The 14499-nt window shown below is 46.9% G+C and overlaps 1 protein-coding gene across 1 annotated transcript in view; it reads left to right on the top strand.

The window, feature by feature from the left end:
• EAF1 (ELL associated factor 1) overlaps window positions 1-14499 on the top strand; it is a 39077-nt gene that overhangs the window by 7736 nt on the left and 16842 nt on the right. The window contains exons 2-3 of the mRNA XM_077269008.1: window positions 1555-1649; window positions 11637-11773. Of these exons, the coding sequence (XP_077125123.1) occupies window positions 1555-1649; window positions 11637-11773 (232 nt within the window). The remainder of the gene's footprint in view (window positions 1-1554; window positions 1650-11636; window positions 11774-14499) is intronic.

The raw sequence follows: 14499 nt of genomic DNA, 5'->3' as shown, positions 1-14499 counted from the left end.
GTGTCTGTCAGCGTAGTGTCCAAAGGCTGGAGGCGCTACCAGGAGACAGGCCAGTACACCAGGAGACGTGGAGGGGGCCGTAGGAGGGCAACAACCCAGTAGCAGGATCGCTACCTCAGACTTTGTGCAAGGAGAAAGAGTAGGAGCACTGCCAGAGCCCTGCAAAATGACCTCCAGCCGGCCAAAAATGTGAATGTGTCTGCTCAAACGGTTAGAAACCGACTCCATGAGGATGGTCTGAGTGTCCAACGTCCACAGATGGATGTTGTGCTCACAGCCCAACACCGTGCAGGACGATTGACATTTGCCATAGAATACCAGGATTGGCAAATTCACCACTGGCACCCTGTGCTCTTCACAGCTGAAAGCAGGTTCACACTGAGCACATGTGACAGACGTGACAGAGTCTGGAGATGCCGTGGATAGCGATCTGCTGCCTGAATAATCCTTCAGCATGACCGGTTTGGCAGTGGGTCAGTAATGGTGTGGGGTGACATTTCTTTGTAGGGCCGCACAGCCCTCCATGTGCTCGCCAGAGGTAGCCTGACTGCCATTAGGTACCGAGATGAAATCCTCAGACCCCTTGTGAGACCATATGCTGGTGCGGTTGGCCCTGGGTTCCTCCTAATGCAGGACAATGCCAGACCTCATGTGGCTGGAGTGTGTCAGCAGTTCCTGCAAGATGAAGGCATTGAAGCTATGGACTGGCCTGCCTTTTCCCCAGACATGAATCCGATTGAACAAATCTGGGACATCATGTCTCGCACCATCGACCAATGTCACGTTGCACCACAGACTGTCCAGGAGTCGGCGGATGCTTTAGTCCAGGTCTGGGAGGAGATCCCTCAGGAGACCATCCGCCGCCTCATCAGGAGCATGCCCAGGCATTGTATGGAGGTCATACAGGCACGTGGAGGCCGCACACACTACTGAGCATCATTTCCTTGTCTTGAGGCATTTCCCCTGAAGTTGAACCAACCTGTAATTCGATTTTCCACTTTGATTTTGAGCATCATTCCAACTCCAGACCTCCGTGGGATATTAGTTGTGAATTATGTTGATAATTTTTATGTTTTATTGTTCTCAACACATTCCACTATGTAATGAATAAAGATTTACAACTGGAATATTTCATTCAGTGATATCTAGGATGTGGGATTTTAGTGTTCCCTTTATTTTTTTGAGCAGTGTATATATAATGTACAGTATACACTATTGCGCAAAGCATCTCCTACCCATTAAAATGTTAAAAACAGACAGCACACAGATTGCACAGCGATGGCATCTGTGTTCTCTTCGTGATTTTCACAACCCATAGACTTATATGGATGATTTTAATCTGTGACTCGAATCAAAAACTGACATGTCTGCATGAATCTTTTGGTAGGCATTGTAAAAAAACAAACAAACTTGGAGATGTGATCAGCTCCATAGACTATAATGTGTATGTGTTCTATCTGTGATAAAAGACGAAGTGAAGAAAGGATAATGTGAATGAGGCCTGCGCTGTGGGAGAAATTACAACTGTCATGAACAATCTTCTTTTTGTTGTAGATGATTTTAAGCCAGCGTCCATAGACACATCTTGTGAAGGAGAACTTCAGGTTGGAAAGAAAGATGAAGTTACAATTACTCTGCCGCACATCCCAGTAAGTGAAATGCTTCAGTGCGGACGTTTGTTTTGTGCCGCCCGGTGCTCATGGGTATATGTCGTATCATATGTGCAGTCAGACCAGATTTCAGCTAATGTAAGGACACCCCCCACTGTAATTACTCAAATCCTAAGGGAGTTATTCCATAGTTGGCGTGTGCGCCTGCAGTCTTCGGTGGCGCACGCGCAGTATGCTTTGCCCTACTGCGGGCAAAGCCGAAAAGCATTACTGCGCATGCGCCCGCACACTATGTTCCGGAAGTATTTTGCTGTGTTTCGGGACATAGTACACGGGTGCATGCTCAGTAATGTTTTCGGCTTTGCGCGCAGTAGGGCAAAGCATACTGCGCGTGCGCCACCGAAGACTGCAGGCGCCAACTAAGGCACACGCATACTCTTATGCACTAAACTATTGTGGAAAAAAGGGACGGACGGGGTGGAGAAATTACGAGGATACGCCGCCCATCTGACCGGTAACAATTCATTTTAATATCATGCCAAACTGAGGTGACAGAGTCCCTTTAATATCCCCTATCCTGATAAATATGGCCCCCTCTTCCTGATACACATGGCCCCCTCATCCCTATCCTGGTATGCGGGGCCCCCCTCATCCCTACCCTGGTAAGCATGGCCCCCTCCTCATCCCTATACTGGTAGGAATGGTCCCCTTCATCCTTATCCTGGCAGGAATGATCGCTCTCATCCCTATCCTGGGATACATGGCTCCCTCATCCCTACACTGGTAAGCATGGCCCCCCTCATCCCTATTCTGGTATGCATGGCTCCTTCATCCCTAGCCTGGTATGCATGGCCCCCTTATCTCTAGCCTGGTAGTCTTGGCCCCCTCATCCCTATTCTGGTAGGAATGGTCCCCTTCATCCTTGTCCTGGCAGGAATGATCGCCCTCATCCCTATCTTAGTATACATGGCCCCCTCCCTATCCTGGTATGCAGGGTCCCCATGTCATCCTAGTATGCATGACCCCATCCCTATCCTGGTAAGCACTGCCCCATCCTTATTCTGGTGTGATTGGCCCTCACCCCCATCCTGGTATGCATAGCAACAATAGAAAAGATTTAAAAAAAAAACATTAGGGTATGTGCACACGTAAGAATTTCTTGCAGAAAATTCCTGAAGAAAACCGGACATTTTCTGCAAGAAAACCGCATGTGTTTTTTTCGCGTTTTTACCGGCAGGCTGTCACGTGTGCTGCTACTTAAGAGAAATGTATATTCACCTCTCTGGGCATGGAGAGAGGTGAATATTCATTTCTCTTGAGTAGCGGCCCACGTGACTGCCGGCAGCTGCAGGAAGCCGGTGGCTGCAAGAAGCCGGCGGCTGACACTGTGGCCACTACTGAAGAGCAATGAATACTCACTGCTCTCTCAGGATAGGGGTTGGGGCCAATCATCTATAGATATAAAAACGAGTGTATATGTCTGTGTATCGATGATGATTTTATAATGGTTGCCATGGCAATGATGATATAAAGGTTGCCATCGCGAAGATGATGTCATAATGGTTGCCATGGCGACAATGATGTCATAATAGGTTGCAATGGTTACGGTGATCTCATAATGGTTGCCATGGTGATGATGTCATAATAGGTTGCCATGGCGAAGATGGTGTCATAATGGGTATATGGGCATGGGACTATGGGATGGAGGATGTGTATGATGGGTATATGGGCATGGGACTATGGGATGGAGGATAATCATTATAATTTGTTATAACTAACCACAGTTAGTTACTATGCCCAGGCAACACCGGGCTCTTCCGCTAGTACTAGAATAAGGATGGGGCCAAGCATACCAGGATGCTAAAGAGAAATGAATATTCATTGCCCTCCACACCCATGGGCGTGGAATGCAGTGAATATTAATTTCTCTTTAGCAGCAGGCACAGGAGTTAGTCGCAGCAGCCATCTCCTGCGTCTCTGACCCACTGTTCCGCCGATGCCGCTCTCCACCACAGCCAGAGCTGGTACATTCGGACTATGAGACGCACCCCCATTTTCCTCTACATTTTTGGAGGAAAAAAGTGTGTCTTATAGTCTGAAAAATACAGTATGTATTGCAGAGGTCATTGTCCAATAACTTTTAAGTAGTGCTGAGCGAACGTGCTCCGATAAGGTGTTAGGCAATCCTTGCATGTGTTGCAGTTGTCGAACAGCCATGAGGCATCCAGTCGTGAGGACTCAAACATATTTTTGGAGCACACCAAAGTCACTTGGTTAGCATCTGAGCATGCTTTGATAACACCTTATCCCAGCATGTTCGCTCATCACTACTTTTAAGCACTGTAGGTGCTGGAACTCTTTTCAACCTCACTTTCCAGCATGTATTGCAGATGTCATTGTCCAATAGCTTGCCTTCCCTGAAATAAACTCTCACGACCCCGTACAGAGTGTGATAGATGGGAGTGGAGGAGCAGAAAGCACCTGTAATCTGTCCAGTTGTCTTTGCTGCTAGAGACGGATGATGGCTTACACTTGGCAAATGGGAGCTGTTCAGTTCTTGTGGTAAAGAGAGTACTTTGTAGTACTGGCCATCAGATGAGCATACATTTATTGAAATAGAAAATCCAAGATTCCGAGGCACCGCAGAAAATGGGGATAAAACATAACCTGGAGGGATAGCGCTACACAGGCAAGAACACTGAAGCGCGTTTCACTCCTGGGGGTGAAGCGATTGTTAAACGCGTGTCAAGGTCCTTGCCTGTGTAGCGCCATCCCTCCAGGTTATGTTTTATCCCCATTTTCTCTGTTGCGTAAGAATCTTGGATTTTATATGACTTTGGACCTTGTAGGTGGTCTTAGCAAGTCGTTACGGAGCCACCAGTGGTGCATGAGAAGGACTCTTAGACTAAATACGTTTATTGTAAAAGAGGGAAAAGTCGAAAATACTGTTATTCTGTGAATGAAGCAAGAACACGAGCGCTGTTATAGAAGTTCTTCTATAAAAAACAGATACGTACATGAAAGATAGGTGGTCTTCTGATCTCTGGGACCTTACCAGTTCCAAAATTAGAATTCTCCAGGTCCTTGTGTAGGAAGAGTAACCCATGTATATTCAGCCACCCGCCAATGAAATAGAGCTTTTAGGCTATGTGCACACGTTGGGGATTTTGATGCAGATCCGCAGCGTTTTTGGACGGGCGGAACAAATCTGCAGTGTAGTGTACAAGCAATGTTAGTCAATGTGAAATTGACATTTGGTGTGCACATGCTGCGGGAAAAAACGCGCGGAATGGCAGCTTTTTTTTTTCCGCAGCATGTCAATTCTTTTTGCGGATCTGCAGTGTTTCTGCACCCATTGACTTCCATTGTGTCAGGCCAATCCGCAGCAAAACCGCAGTGATCTGCGGATGTGCCTGTGAGAAATGCAGCAGATCGGGAGGGGGAAGAGTATGTGGGTGGAGTGTGGGTGGAGAGTATGTGTGTGGGCGGAGACTGAGTGGAGAAGATGTGTGTTTCTGTGTGTGGGTGGGTGTGGGGCTGTGTGTGTCTGTGTGTGTTTGTAGGCAGGCATCATCCGATGGGACTACTCGTCTCATCCAGCTATGCCTGCTACAGTGACAGGTAGCCGGATGATGGGACAGCAATAGTCTCATCATCCGGCTACTGTGTTCAAGTGTAAAAAAAAAATAAAAAAAAAACACATATACACATACAGTACATACAACATACAGCACATAGTCACCAGTCACCTAGTCCCCGAAGCCCTCGATCACCTGGAAAAAAAATAACATAATAAGCCAACCTATACTTACCTTTCCGCCGTGGTCCAGTTAATAATGAGTGTCCCACGACGATCTTCCGTGTAGAACAGTGACATCGGGCGATGTCAGTTCTTTGCAGGGCCTCCGCGATGAACTGACAGGCGGAGGTAATCCTCCGCGATGTATCCCTTCACTGCTGCCGAGAGAGAGGTCACCTAAGTTCATTCTTATCGGCAGCGCTGTGTGAGAAAATTCCCACGCAGCATTGCCGTAAAGCAATCCTGAACTCAGGTTACCTCTTAAGCGATGCACTGCAGGAGCCATTATCTCCTGTCAGTGCATCATGGGAGGCCTATAGAGCAGTCACATCTCCTGATGTCACTATTGATATAGGGGAGATCGTCGTGGGACACTCCTTATTAATTGGACTGCGTCGCAACAGGGAGTATACTGTTGATTTATTTATTTTTTTGCAGGTGATCGATGGCTTCAGGGAATTAGGCGTGGTTGTAAGTATGGTGAAATTAAGAATATTAAAATACTTTTTTCTGGCTGTGTCTTTATGTAAACATAGAAAAAACTCAGAAAAAATACATACCATGAGATACAGCCTTCCCAAAACCCTGTCTGATGACAAATGCACATTTAGCAGGATGCAGCAGTCCTCCACTGATAAAGGCTAGGGGCAGCATTGGTGCAAACTACTTGATAAAAACAGCCACCCCCACACCAGCCAGACATTGCAGTGGTTGGCTGCCTAGTAGAAAAAATGCACATTGATATAAGTCGCATAGGACGCCAGTCACACAGGTAAGTGTGATGCACAATGTCTGGTATGCAGCCCATTAATGACGCCCCTGTATTAACAGGCGGGCTGCCCATCACCATAGTATGCAGGACACTGTGACACTGTGTCTTTATGTAACCCATTCACTACTATAGGATTAGTAATGGATAGGTGTCTTATTGAGCCCACGCCATTTTTTTTTTTTCAAATTTTGTTTTTAAATTAAACATTGCTTTTAAGGCTGGGGTCACACTTGCGAGAAACTCCCACGAGTCTCGCACCTCAATACCCGGCAATGCCACCTGCACTGGGATCGGAGGGTACGGCTGCATGTATTTCTATGCAGCTGAACGCTCCGGTCCGAGTGCAGGCGGCAGTGCCGGGTATTGAGGTGCGAGACTCGTGCGAGTTTCTCGCAAGTGTGACCCCTGCCTAACGCAGATTTTGTGTGTGTGTGTGTCTTTATTTAACTCTTTATGTACCATTTTATTATGTTTATTGCTAAACATGAGTCTTGCTAATTATCTATCTATCTATAGATATATCTGTCTGTTATCTATCTATCTATCTATATCTGTGTGTGTAAACATTTTTCTTCAATGGAGTATGTAAATGAAGAGGTTGGACAAGAAATGACATCACAATTCTTTTTTTTTGTTAAATAACACAGGTCTGCAAAAAAAAAATTTTCAAGAGCTGTTTTGGTTATTCCACGTAATCTTTATGTTTTTAAGTGCGCTGAATCCAAAAATTACCTCAGTTTTGTCATAGGACATCACGTTTTCTGACAATTGAAGTAACTACCGTATTTTCCGGCATATAAGACGACTTTTTAACCCCTAAAAATTGTCCCAAAAGTCGGGGGTCGTCTTATACGCCGGGTACGGGTGCACAGAGCGATCCTGGATGGTTCCCAGGGTCTGAAGGAGAGGAGACTCTCCTTCAGGCTCTGGGATCCATATTCATGTAAAAAATAAAGAATAAAAAAAAAAAAATATGGATATACTCACCCCTCCGACGGACCCTGGCTCTCAGCGGTGCAAGCGTCCGCCTCCGTTCCTAAGAATGCAGTGAGTGAAGGACCTTCGATGACGTCGCGGTCACATGAGCGCTCACGTGAGCGGTCGCGTGACCGTGACGTCATCGAAGGTCCTTCACTCACTGCATTCTTAGGACTGGAGGCAGACGCTTGCACCGCTGAGAGCCAGGGTCCGTCGGAGGGGTGAGTATATCCATATTTTTTTTTATTTTTATTCTTTATTTTTTACATGAATATGGATCCCAGGGCCTGAAGGAGAGTCTCCTCTCCTCCAGACCCTGGAAACCACACGCCGTATAAGATGACTGGGCGTATAAGATGACCCCCGTCTTATACGGCGGGTATATCACAAATTCCATATTTTATATGGAAAAGTTGGGGGTCGTCTTATACGCCCAGTCGTCTTATACACCAGAAAATACCGTATGTTAAATAAGACAATACCTCAAAATAAATGAAAATAGACTCATAAAATTAATTTTTTATTATGATTGTTTCATGAAAATCATTTTTTAACTGCAATGAGCTCACTAACACACAATAAAATCGATTCTTCTTCTCTGTGAGGCTTCTCTTGGTACATTTACGCTTGTGAGTAGCATCTGGAATGTCTCTCTGAAGCGTCCAACAGTAGTCTGCCATCATTGTAATGCTCCATCTTCCCTGGTATCTTCTTTCCATCTCTTTAATGTCCTGGTGGAATCGTTCACCTTGCTCTTCACTCACAGATCCCAAATTTTCAGGAAAGTTGTCAAGGAGGGAATGGAGGAAATGCACTTTCAAACTCATCAGGCAACCTAAAGCTTGAAATGCTTTCAGCATTTGTCCGACGATTTTTTTTGTAGTCAGGGTCTTTGTTATTGCCTAAAAATTTCTCTACGACCTCTTTAAATGCAAACCACCCTTCTTTTTGAGGATGCGTCATGGTATTGATAAACTCTTGATCAGCTATAAGCCTTCTAATGTCTGGTCCGACGAACACACCTTCCTTCAATTTTGGCTCCGAGAGGCTTGGAAACTTGGTGACCAAGTATTTGAAGCATTCTCCATCTTTTGGAAGTGATTTTACGAATTGCTTCATCAATCCCAATTTTATGTGGAGAGGTGGTAGAAGAACTTTATGGGGAGGAACCAAAGTTTCTCGGAGGATATTTTTTTCACCAACTGTGAGCACCCTCGGCTGCCAATACTTCTTGGTCCAGTGATTTTTGTCTGTCTCGACTGTCCCATAGACACAGAAAACAAGGGTATTGGTATACCCAGCTTGTTTCCCAAGCAGCATGCACAAGACTTTGAATATGACGTTGAATATGACGAGCTAACACGAACTGAGATGAAAAAGTGTGAACAGGCGAGAACCAAGATAAAACAATTGAATCAAGCCCGGGCATGTCAGAGCCTGCTCATTCAGCTTGCAACATGTTGATGCTGGTTTCATTAGCTCACTCTGAAAGTTCTTTTCTTTGAAAGTTATATTTTTTGGCATTGTATATCTTCAATGCATTGATGTGAATTAATTAATAGTAATTTTGACTTTCAAAACCCGAAGATAAAAAAAATAACAAAAATTGAGAAAAATATACTAAATTTGAAGATTGCATTTTTTGGCAAATCCTCACGTCCAGGATTTTTTTCAATATTTTTTTCGTTTTCACACCAAAATACATGGAAATTAGATGAAAATAATCAAACAGCTTTTTAGTCACAGACCTGTGTAATAGATCTTTATGTAGCCTACAAAACGCATACAAATCCTCATTTAAAAAAAAGCATGAAAATCCGCATAAAAAACGTTTGGATTTTTACCTGCGTTTTCTGCCAAGAGATGCAGATTCTGTGCAGAACATTCTGCAGACAAATCTGCAAGGTGTGCACATACCCTTAAGGTACCTTCACACTGAACAACTTAACAACGATATCACTAGCGATCCGTGACGTTGCAGCGTCCTGGATAGCGATATCGTTGTGTTTGACACGCAGCAGCGATCAGGATCCTGCTGTGACATCGTTGGTCGGAGCTAGAAGGCCAGCACCTTATTTCGTCGCTGGATCTCCCGCAGACATCGCTGAGTCGGCGTGTGTGACTCCGATCCAGCGATGTCTTCACTGGTAACCAGGGTAAACATCGGGTTACTAAGCGCAGGGCCGCGCTTAGTAACCCGATATTTACCCTGGTTACCAGTGTAAATGTAAAAAAAAACAAAACACTACATACTTACATTCCGGTGTCTGTCGCGTCCCCCGGCGTTCTGCTTCCCTGCACTGTGTCAGCGCCGGCTGGCCGTAAAGCAGGGCACAGCGGTGACATCACCGCTCTGCTTTAAGGCCGGCGCTTACAGTGCAGGGAAGCAGAACGCCGGGGGACCTGACAGACACCGGAATGTAAGTATGTAGTGTTTTTTTTTTTTTTACATTTACACTGGTAACCAGGGTAAATATCGGGTTACTAAGCACGGCCCTGCGCTTAGTAACCCGATGTTTACCCTGGTTACCCAGGGACTTCGGCATCGTTGGTTGCTGGAGAGCTGTCTGTGTGACAGCTCTCCAGCGACCACACAGCGACGCTGCAGCAATCAGCATCGTTGTCTAGATCGCTGCAGCGTCGCTAAATGTGACGGTACCTTTACATTCAGCTGTTCCTGTACATGGGACGTCAGGCATATTGGAGTAGCACCTAGTGGGAGTACTGCAGGGGATTAGTGCATTAGCTGGGTCCAGTCTGCCCTCATTGCTCATTTTCTCAGCGATGGGATCACCATTTGCACCCAGTACAGTACATTTGAGCTTGTTTTCTTTACAGGCCTTCCCAGCAGTGTAATCCTTCTGGTGATCCTAAAGCTCCTTAGGGGATTACTATTGGACATCTTTATTATCTCCTTATATTGTATCGGTATGCTTCTGTATAACACTTTGTCACATTGACTTGCTGCTGTGCCCTAACTGCAATCATTGTGTGCACAGCTTTGAGATCCTTTCTATCTCCTCAGGGCTGAAGGACCTATCTGTCAGTCCCTGATTTAAAGGGGATGTCCTCGTTGATCATGTTGCAGTCATTCCAGCAAAGGATCCACCACCAGTATTGAAGCTTTCTCTAGTCCTGGCCAGTAGACTGGGACCTCCACATATAGGATTTATTCCACATTGCTGTGAAATCACTTGTGGAAAGTCATTATGGGGGTTGTTGTGACTCTGTGGCCGATATTATCACAGCATACAGGACTGCACTTCTGTCCTCACAATAGTTTCCGCAGCAGTTTTCATGTTAATATTTTTAAGAGAGTATTGCTTTACAAGCAATTATCTTATAATATGAAGAGCCTAACAACCAAACCTTAAAGGGGTTGTTCCCTTCCTGAAAACCTACATTCATTGGCTGTGGCAGCTATAAAAAACACAAACCGAGTATTATTCAGCCTCCCAAGTCCAGTGCTAGCTGGCTGCCACGAGAAGTGGTGAGTTCTCCGTCAATGGAAGTCTTCAAACAGAGGCTGAGACATCTGCCTGAGATGGCTTAGTGAACCCTGCATTGAGCAGGGGGTTGGAGACGATGACTCTGGAGGTCCCGGCCAACTCTGACATTCTATGATTCTCTGCCACTGCCAAGGTCTCTGTCATTTGTCTTCAGCTGTGACGTCACACTCCAGTTCATGTAGACAGCATGAGCCGCTGGGCTCAGTGATTGGCAGCAGAGCTGTCGATGCAACATCAGTGCTGCAGACAGACAAAAGAACCTGGGACAATGGCGGAGACTCCGTGCTGGACCTGGGAAGGGTAAGTAATACTTAGTCTCATTTCATTATAGCTGCCAACTGAAATTTTGGAAAGAGGACAGTCCCTTTAATTAAAAAAAAAAAAAGTCTTTGTCCTGGAATGAGTAATTCTATAAATCGGCATTGCAAAGCTCTCTGATACCAGCATCTATTTCTCCTCTGCACCAGTGCCATGTCGTCTTTTGTGCCCAGTAAGTAATGCTCCCTGCGGGTTTCTAGCCCCCGGCTTGTCTCCAATGCGTTGTGTTCTTGGATGCCTAATATAAGAAGGTCATTAGTGCTGCATGTATCCAAGGTGGATCAGCCCAGAGCCTGGCAGACAGCGGGTCCCTCATCACACATGTTCACATCGGCTTCTTCTCTCCAGAGGCAAAAACAACAATTATATCCAGTCCAGAAATCAGGAGTGATCGGATAATCGTGGGGACCTGCAGGAAGATAGAAAGCTATCCTCCATCCCATCAGCAGACACTGGCTGCTTTTCCTTGGCATGCTGTAAGTGGTAGTCTGCATTCTGCTGAGATACGCCCATGGCAGGGCCCTTGGTGTATGTTCCTAAATGAGAAGTATTTTATGAAAACCTGTTTTATTACTATTTTCGGACAATGTGTGAACATGGGTTCATATTTTGCATTATCGCATCTACAAGGTACCTGTTCTGTGTTTCAGGGCTCAACGCCTCCCATGACTGTATTCAAAGGAAACAAGCGACCATACCAGAAGGACTGTGTGCTGATCATCAACCATGACACCGGGGAATATGTTCTGGAGAAGCTGAGCAGCAGTATACAAGTGAAGAAAACAAGGTACAGCTAATTAGTCCTGCTCTCCGGGGCCCGGCATCGTGTATTCCCTAAATGAAGTGAACAATGGCCATTACAATAATTACCTCTTTGTTATATATTTTTATGCTTATTTTTGTCACTGGCTAAATAAATTCTAATATATTTTCATTTCGTATTGAAATTCATCTTGGTTTATGGTTTTACGAAAGCAAATCTGTCACAAGATTATAAAATACAACTTGTACACATTAGTAACTAGACCCATTAGACCTGGTGAGGCTGATGTACTTTGAAAAGTCCAAGTCAGAATACCTGTGTAATCATGATATTAAAAAGAGCATTTTAGGAGCCCTGCTCTGGAGTAAGAGAGATCATGAATCCAAATGTATTACGTTTCCCTACTCAGCCTGACTGACAGCTGCAGCTTATTCTGAACAGTGTGAGATCTCAGCAGCAGGAGGGACGCTGAGGAGCTGTCAATCAAGAATTAACTTTAACCTTGAGTTGGCCGTATGCGGCCAACCTGCGTTGTATTTTCAAAGTAAGTGCACCATTAAGGCGAGGAAATATTTTTAACCCCTTCACAGCCTTGAACGTACCCATACGTCCAGGACTGAACTTGGACGTATGGATATGTCCAGGCGATTTTGCGTGCACAGGAGCTGAGCACGCGCGATCGCTGCCGGGTGTTCAGCTGATATAAGAGCTGACACAGGTACACACTGCGAGGAGCGGTGCCCACTTTGCTTCACCAGTTTAACCCGATACATGCTGTGATCGATAACAGTCGCAGCATTTAGAAGGCAGGCAGAGAGAGAGGGGCCCCTCTGCTCTCCAGTGGTGCCCTTGGTGCACCAGCAAACCATAACAGTAAAATTTGCACTTTAATATGGCGCTTCTTCCCTTCCGAGCTTTGCACTGTGCCTCATAAGTAGTTTTCAACCACATATGGGGTATCGGAGTACTCAGGAAAAATTACACAGCAAATTTAGGGGTGTTTTTCATTTTCTTTTGCTATCCTTGTGAAAATGAGAGAATTTGGGGCTAAAACAATATTTTTGTGAGAAAAATATTTTTCTCTATCGCCTCTCATTGGGGGACACAGGAACCATGGCTGTATGCTGCTGCCACTAGGAGGCTGACACTATGCACAAAAAAAGTTAGCTCCTCCTCTGCAGTGTACACCCCACCGACTGGCATTATATACTTCAGTTTAGCTTAGTGTCAGTAGGAGGTGGACACGGGTCTTTCATTAGACCCTTATCTACCTCAATGTGCGTTGTTTTCTTTCAGGTTTTCCGGAGGGATACAGGGTGAACAGTCACATCTGTAGTCCCACAATACGGACTATGAGTATGGCGTGTGCTTCCACCCCGTATCCTCATAGATCCCTCAGCAGGACCATGATCCTACCACACAAGTGTGCTCAGAAGTCCGGTCCTGCCTCCGTCCCCCACCCACTCGCCCACCAGAACCTGTCGGTTGCGGAGACGAGGACGTCCATCAGCTCCCTGGACGTCTCATTCCTCTTCAGGTTAGTATCGGCATGGGATGTTTGAGGTGAGTATTTCCCCATCCCATCCCAGATCTTTCAAGGGGGGGGGGTCTTGCTAGGGCTCCCAGCATACCTGGTCGTCGCTTGCACCCAGATTGCAGCAGCACGACCCGGGATTGCTGTATTGCGCGGCGGCCTTTGCAGGCAGCCACGTTTCTTCCTTCCCATGCGGCAGCTGCGGCCTCTTTGCCTTCTATTCCAGCGCGGGGCCTTTACAGGCTGCCACGCCGCTTCCTACGGCGGCCGCTCCACCTTCTCCAGTGGGACAGCCCTGACAGGCTGTCGTGCTGCTTCTTCCTGCGGCGCACTGCTCCAGCGCCGCAGTATTAATGGGGCCACACTACCTTCTCCAGCGCGACAGCCCTGACAGGCTGCTGCGCCTCTTCTCCCTCCGGCGCCGCGAGTTTCACGGCGGCCGCTCTATCCTCTCCAGCGTGACAGCCTTGGCAGGCTGCCGCGCTGCTTTTCTAACTGCGGCGCACTGCTGCGGCGCTGCGGCTCTTTCTTCCGGCGGTCACCGGCCTCTAATTTAGGCCCCGGCTTCTGCCCGGGCCTACTTCCGGTGCCGCGCTCCACCCACTTCCGCCTTCATCGGGCGGGCTTTCTCCCGCCCGACAATCTCTGTCCTGCACTCTCCGCCCACCGGAGCCATCTTGGTGCTCCTGGGCGCACGGCTGTCTCCGCCCCTTCCTCTATGCCGCTGCTTGGCGCCACACATCGCGCTCCGTCCCTTCCAGAGCACACATTCCTGCACCCTTTCAGCGGTCACCATCTGCGGTTCAGATTGCAGCAGGAGCTCAACTTCTCTCCGGAGGTCCACCCGCAAGCCGGACAGCTTCCTCCACCTGGAATCCGTTTTTTCGTCTGCCGTGAGTAGCTCTGCACTGCAGACTGACACTCCCCTCTGCCCCCTGTCCCCTAACCCTCTGGCATTTTCTTCAGGGACCTTTCAAAATGTCTACCTCTAAGGGAGGCCGCTCTCGTCCTCCTACCTCTTCCTCCGCTTCTTCTGCCTTAGTCAAATACTTTGCATGTTCGTCCTGTAACTGCAAACTTCCCTCAGGTCAGTCCTCCCCACTCTGTCAGACCTGCAGCAACCCGATTGTTCCCACCCCCCGGGATCCACCGGCTGTTCCGCTTGAGAGTGATACCCCCACCCCTAGCTGGGCCTCCTCTCTGTCACAATCGGTAG

Source organism: Ranitomeya variabilis, chromosome 6 (assembly GCF_051348905.1).
Source record: "Ranitomeya variabilis isolate aRanVar5 chromosome 6, aRanVar5.hap1, whole genome shotgun sequence".
Classification (NCBI taxonomy): domain Eukaryota; kingdom Metazoa; phylum Chordata; class Amphibia; order Anura; family Dendrobatidae; genus Ranitomeya; species Ranitomeya variabilis.
This window is presented reverse-complemented; position numbering and strand designations above follow the sequence as displayed.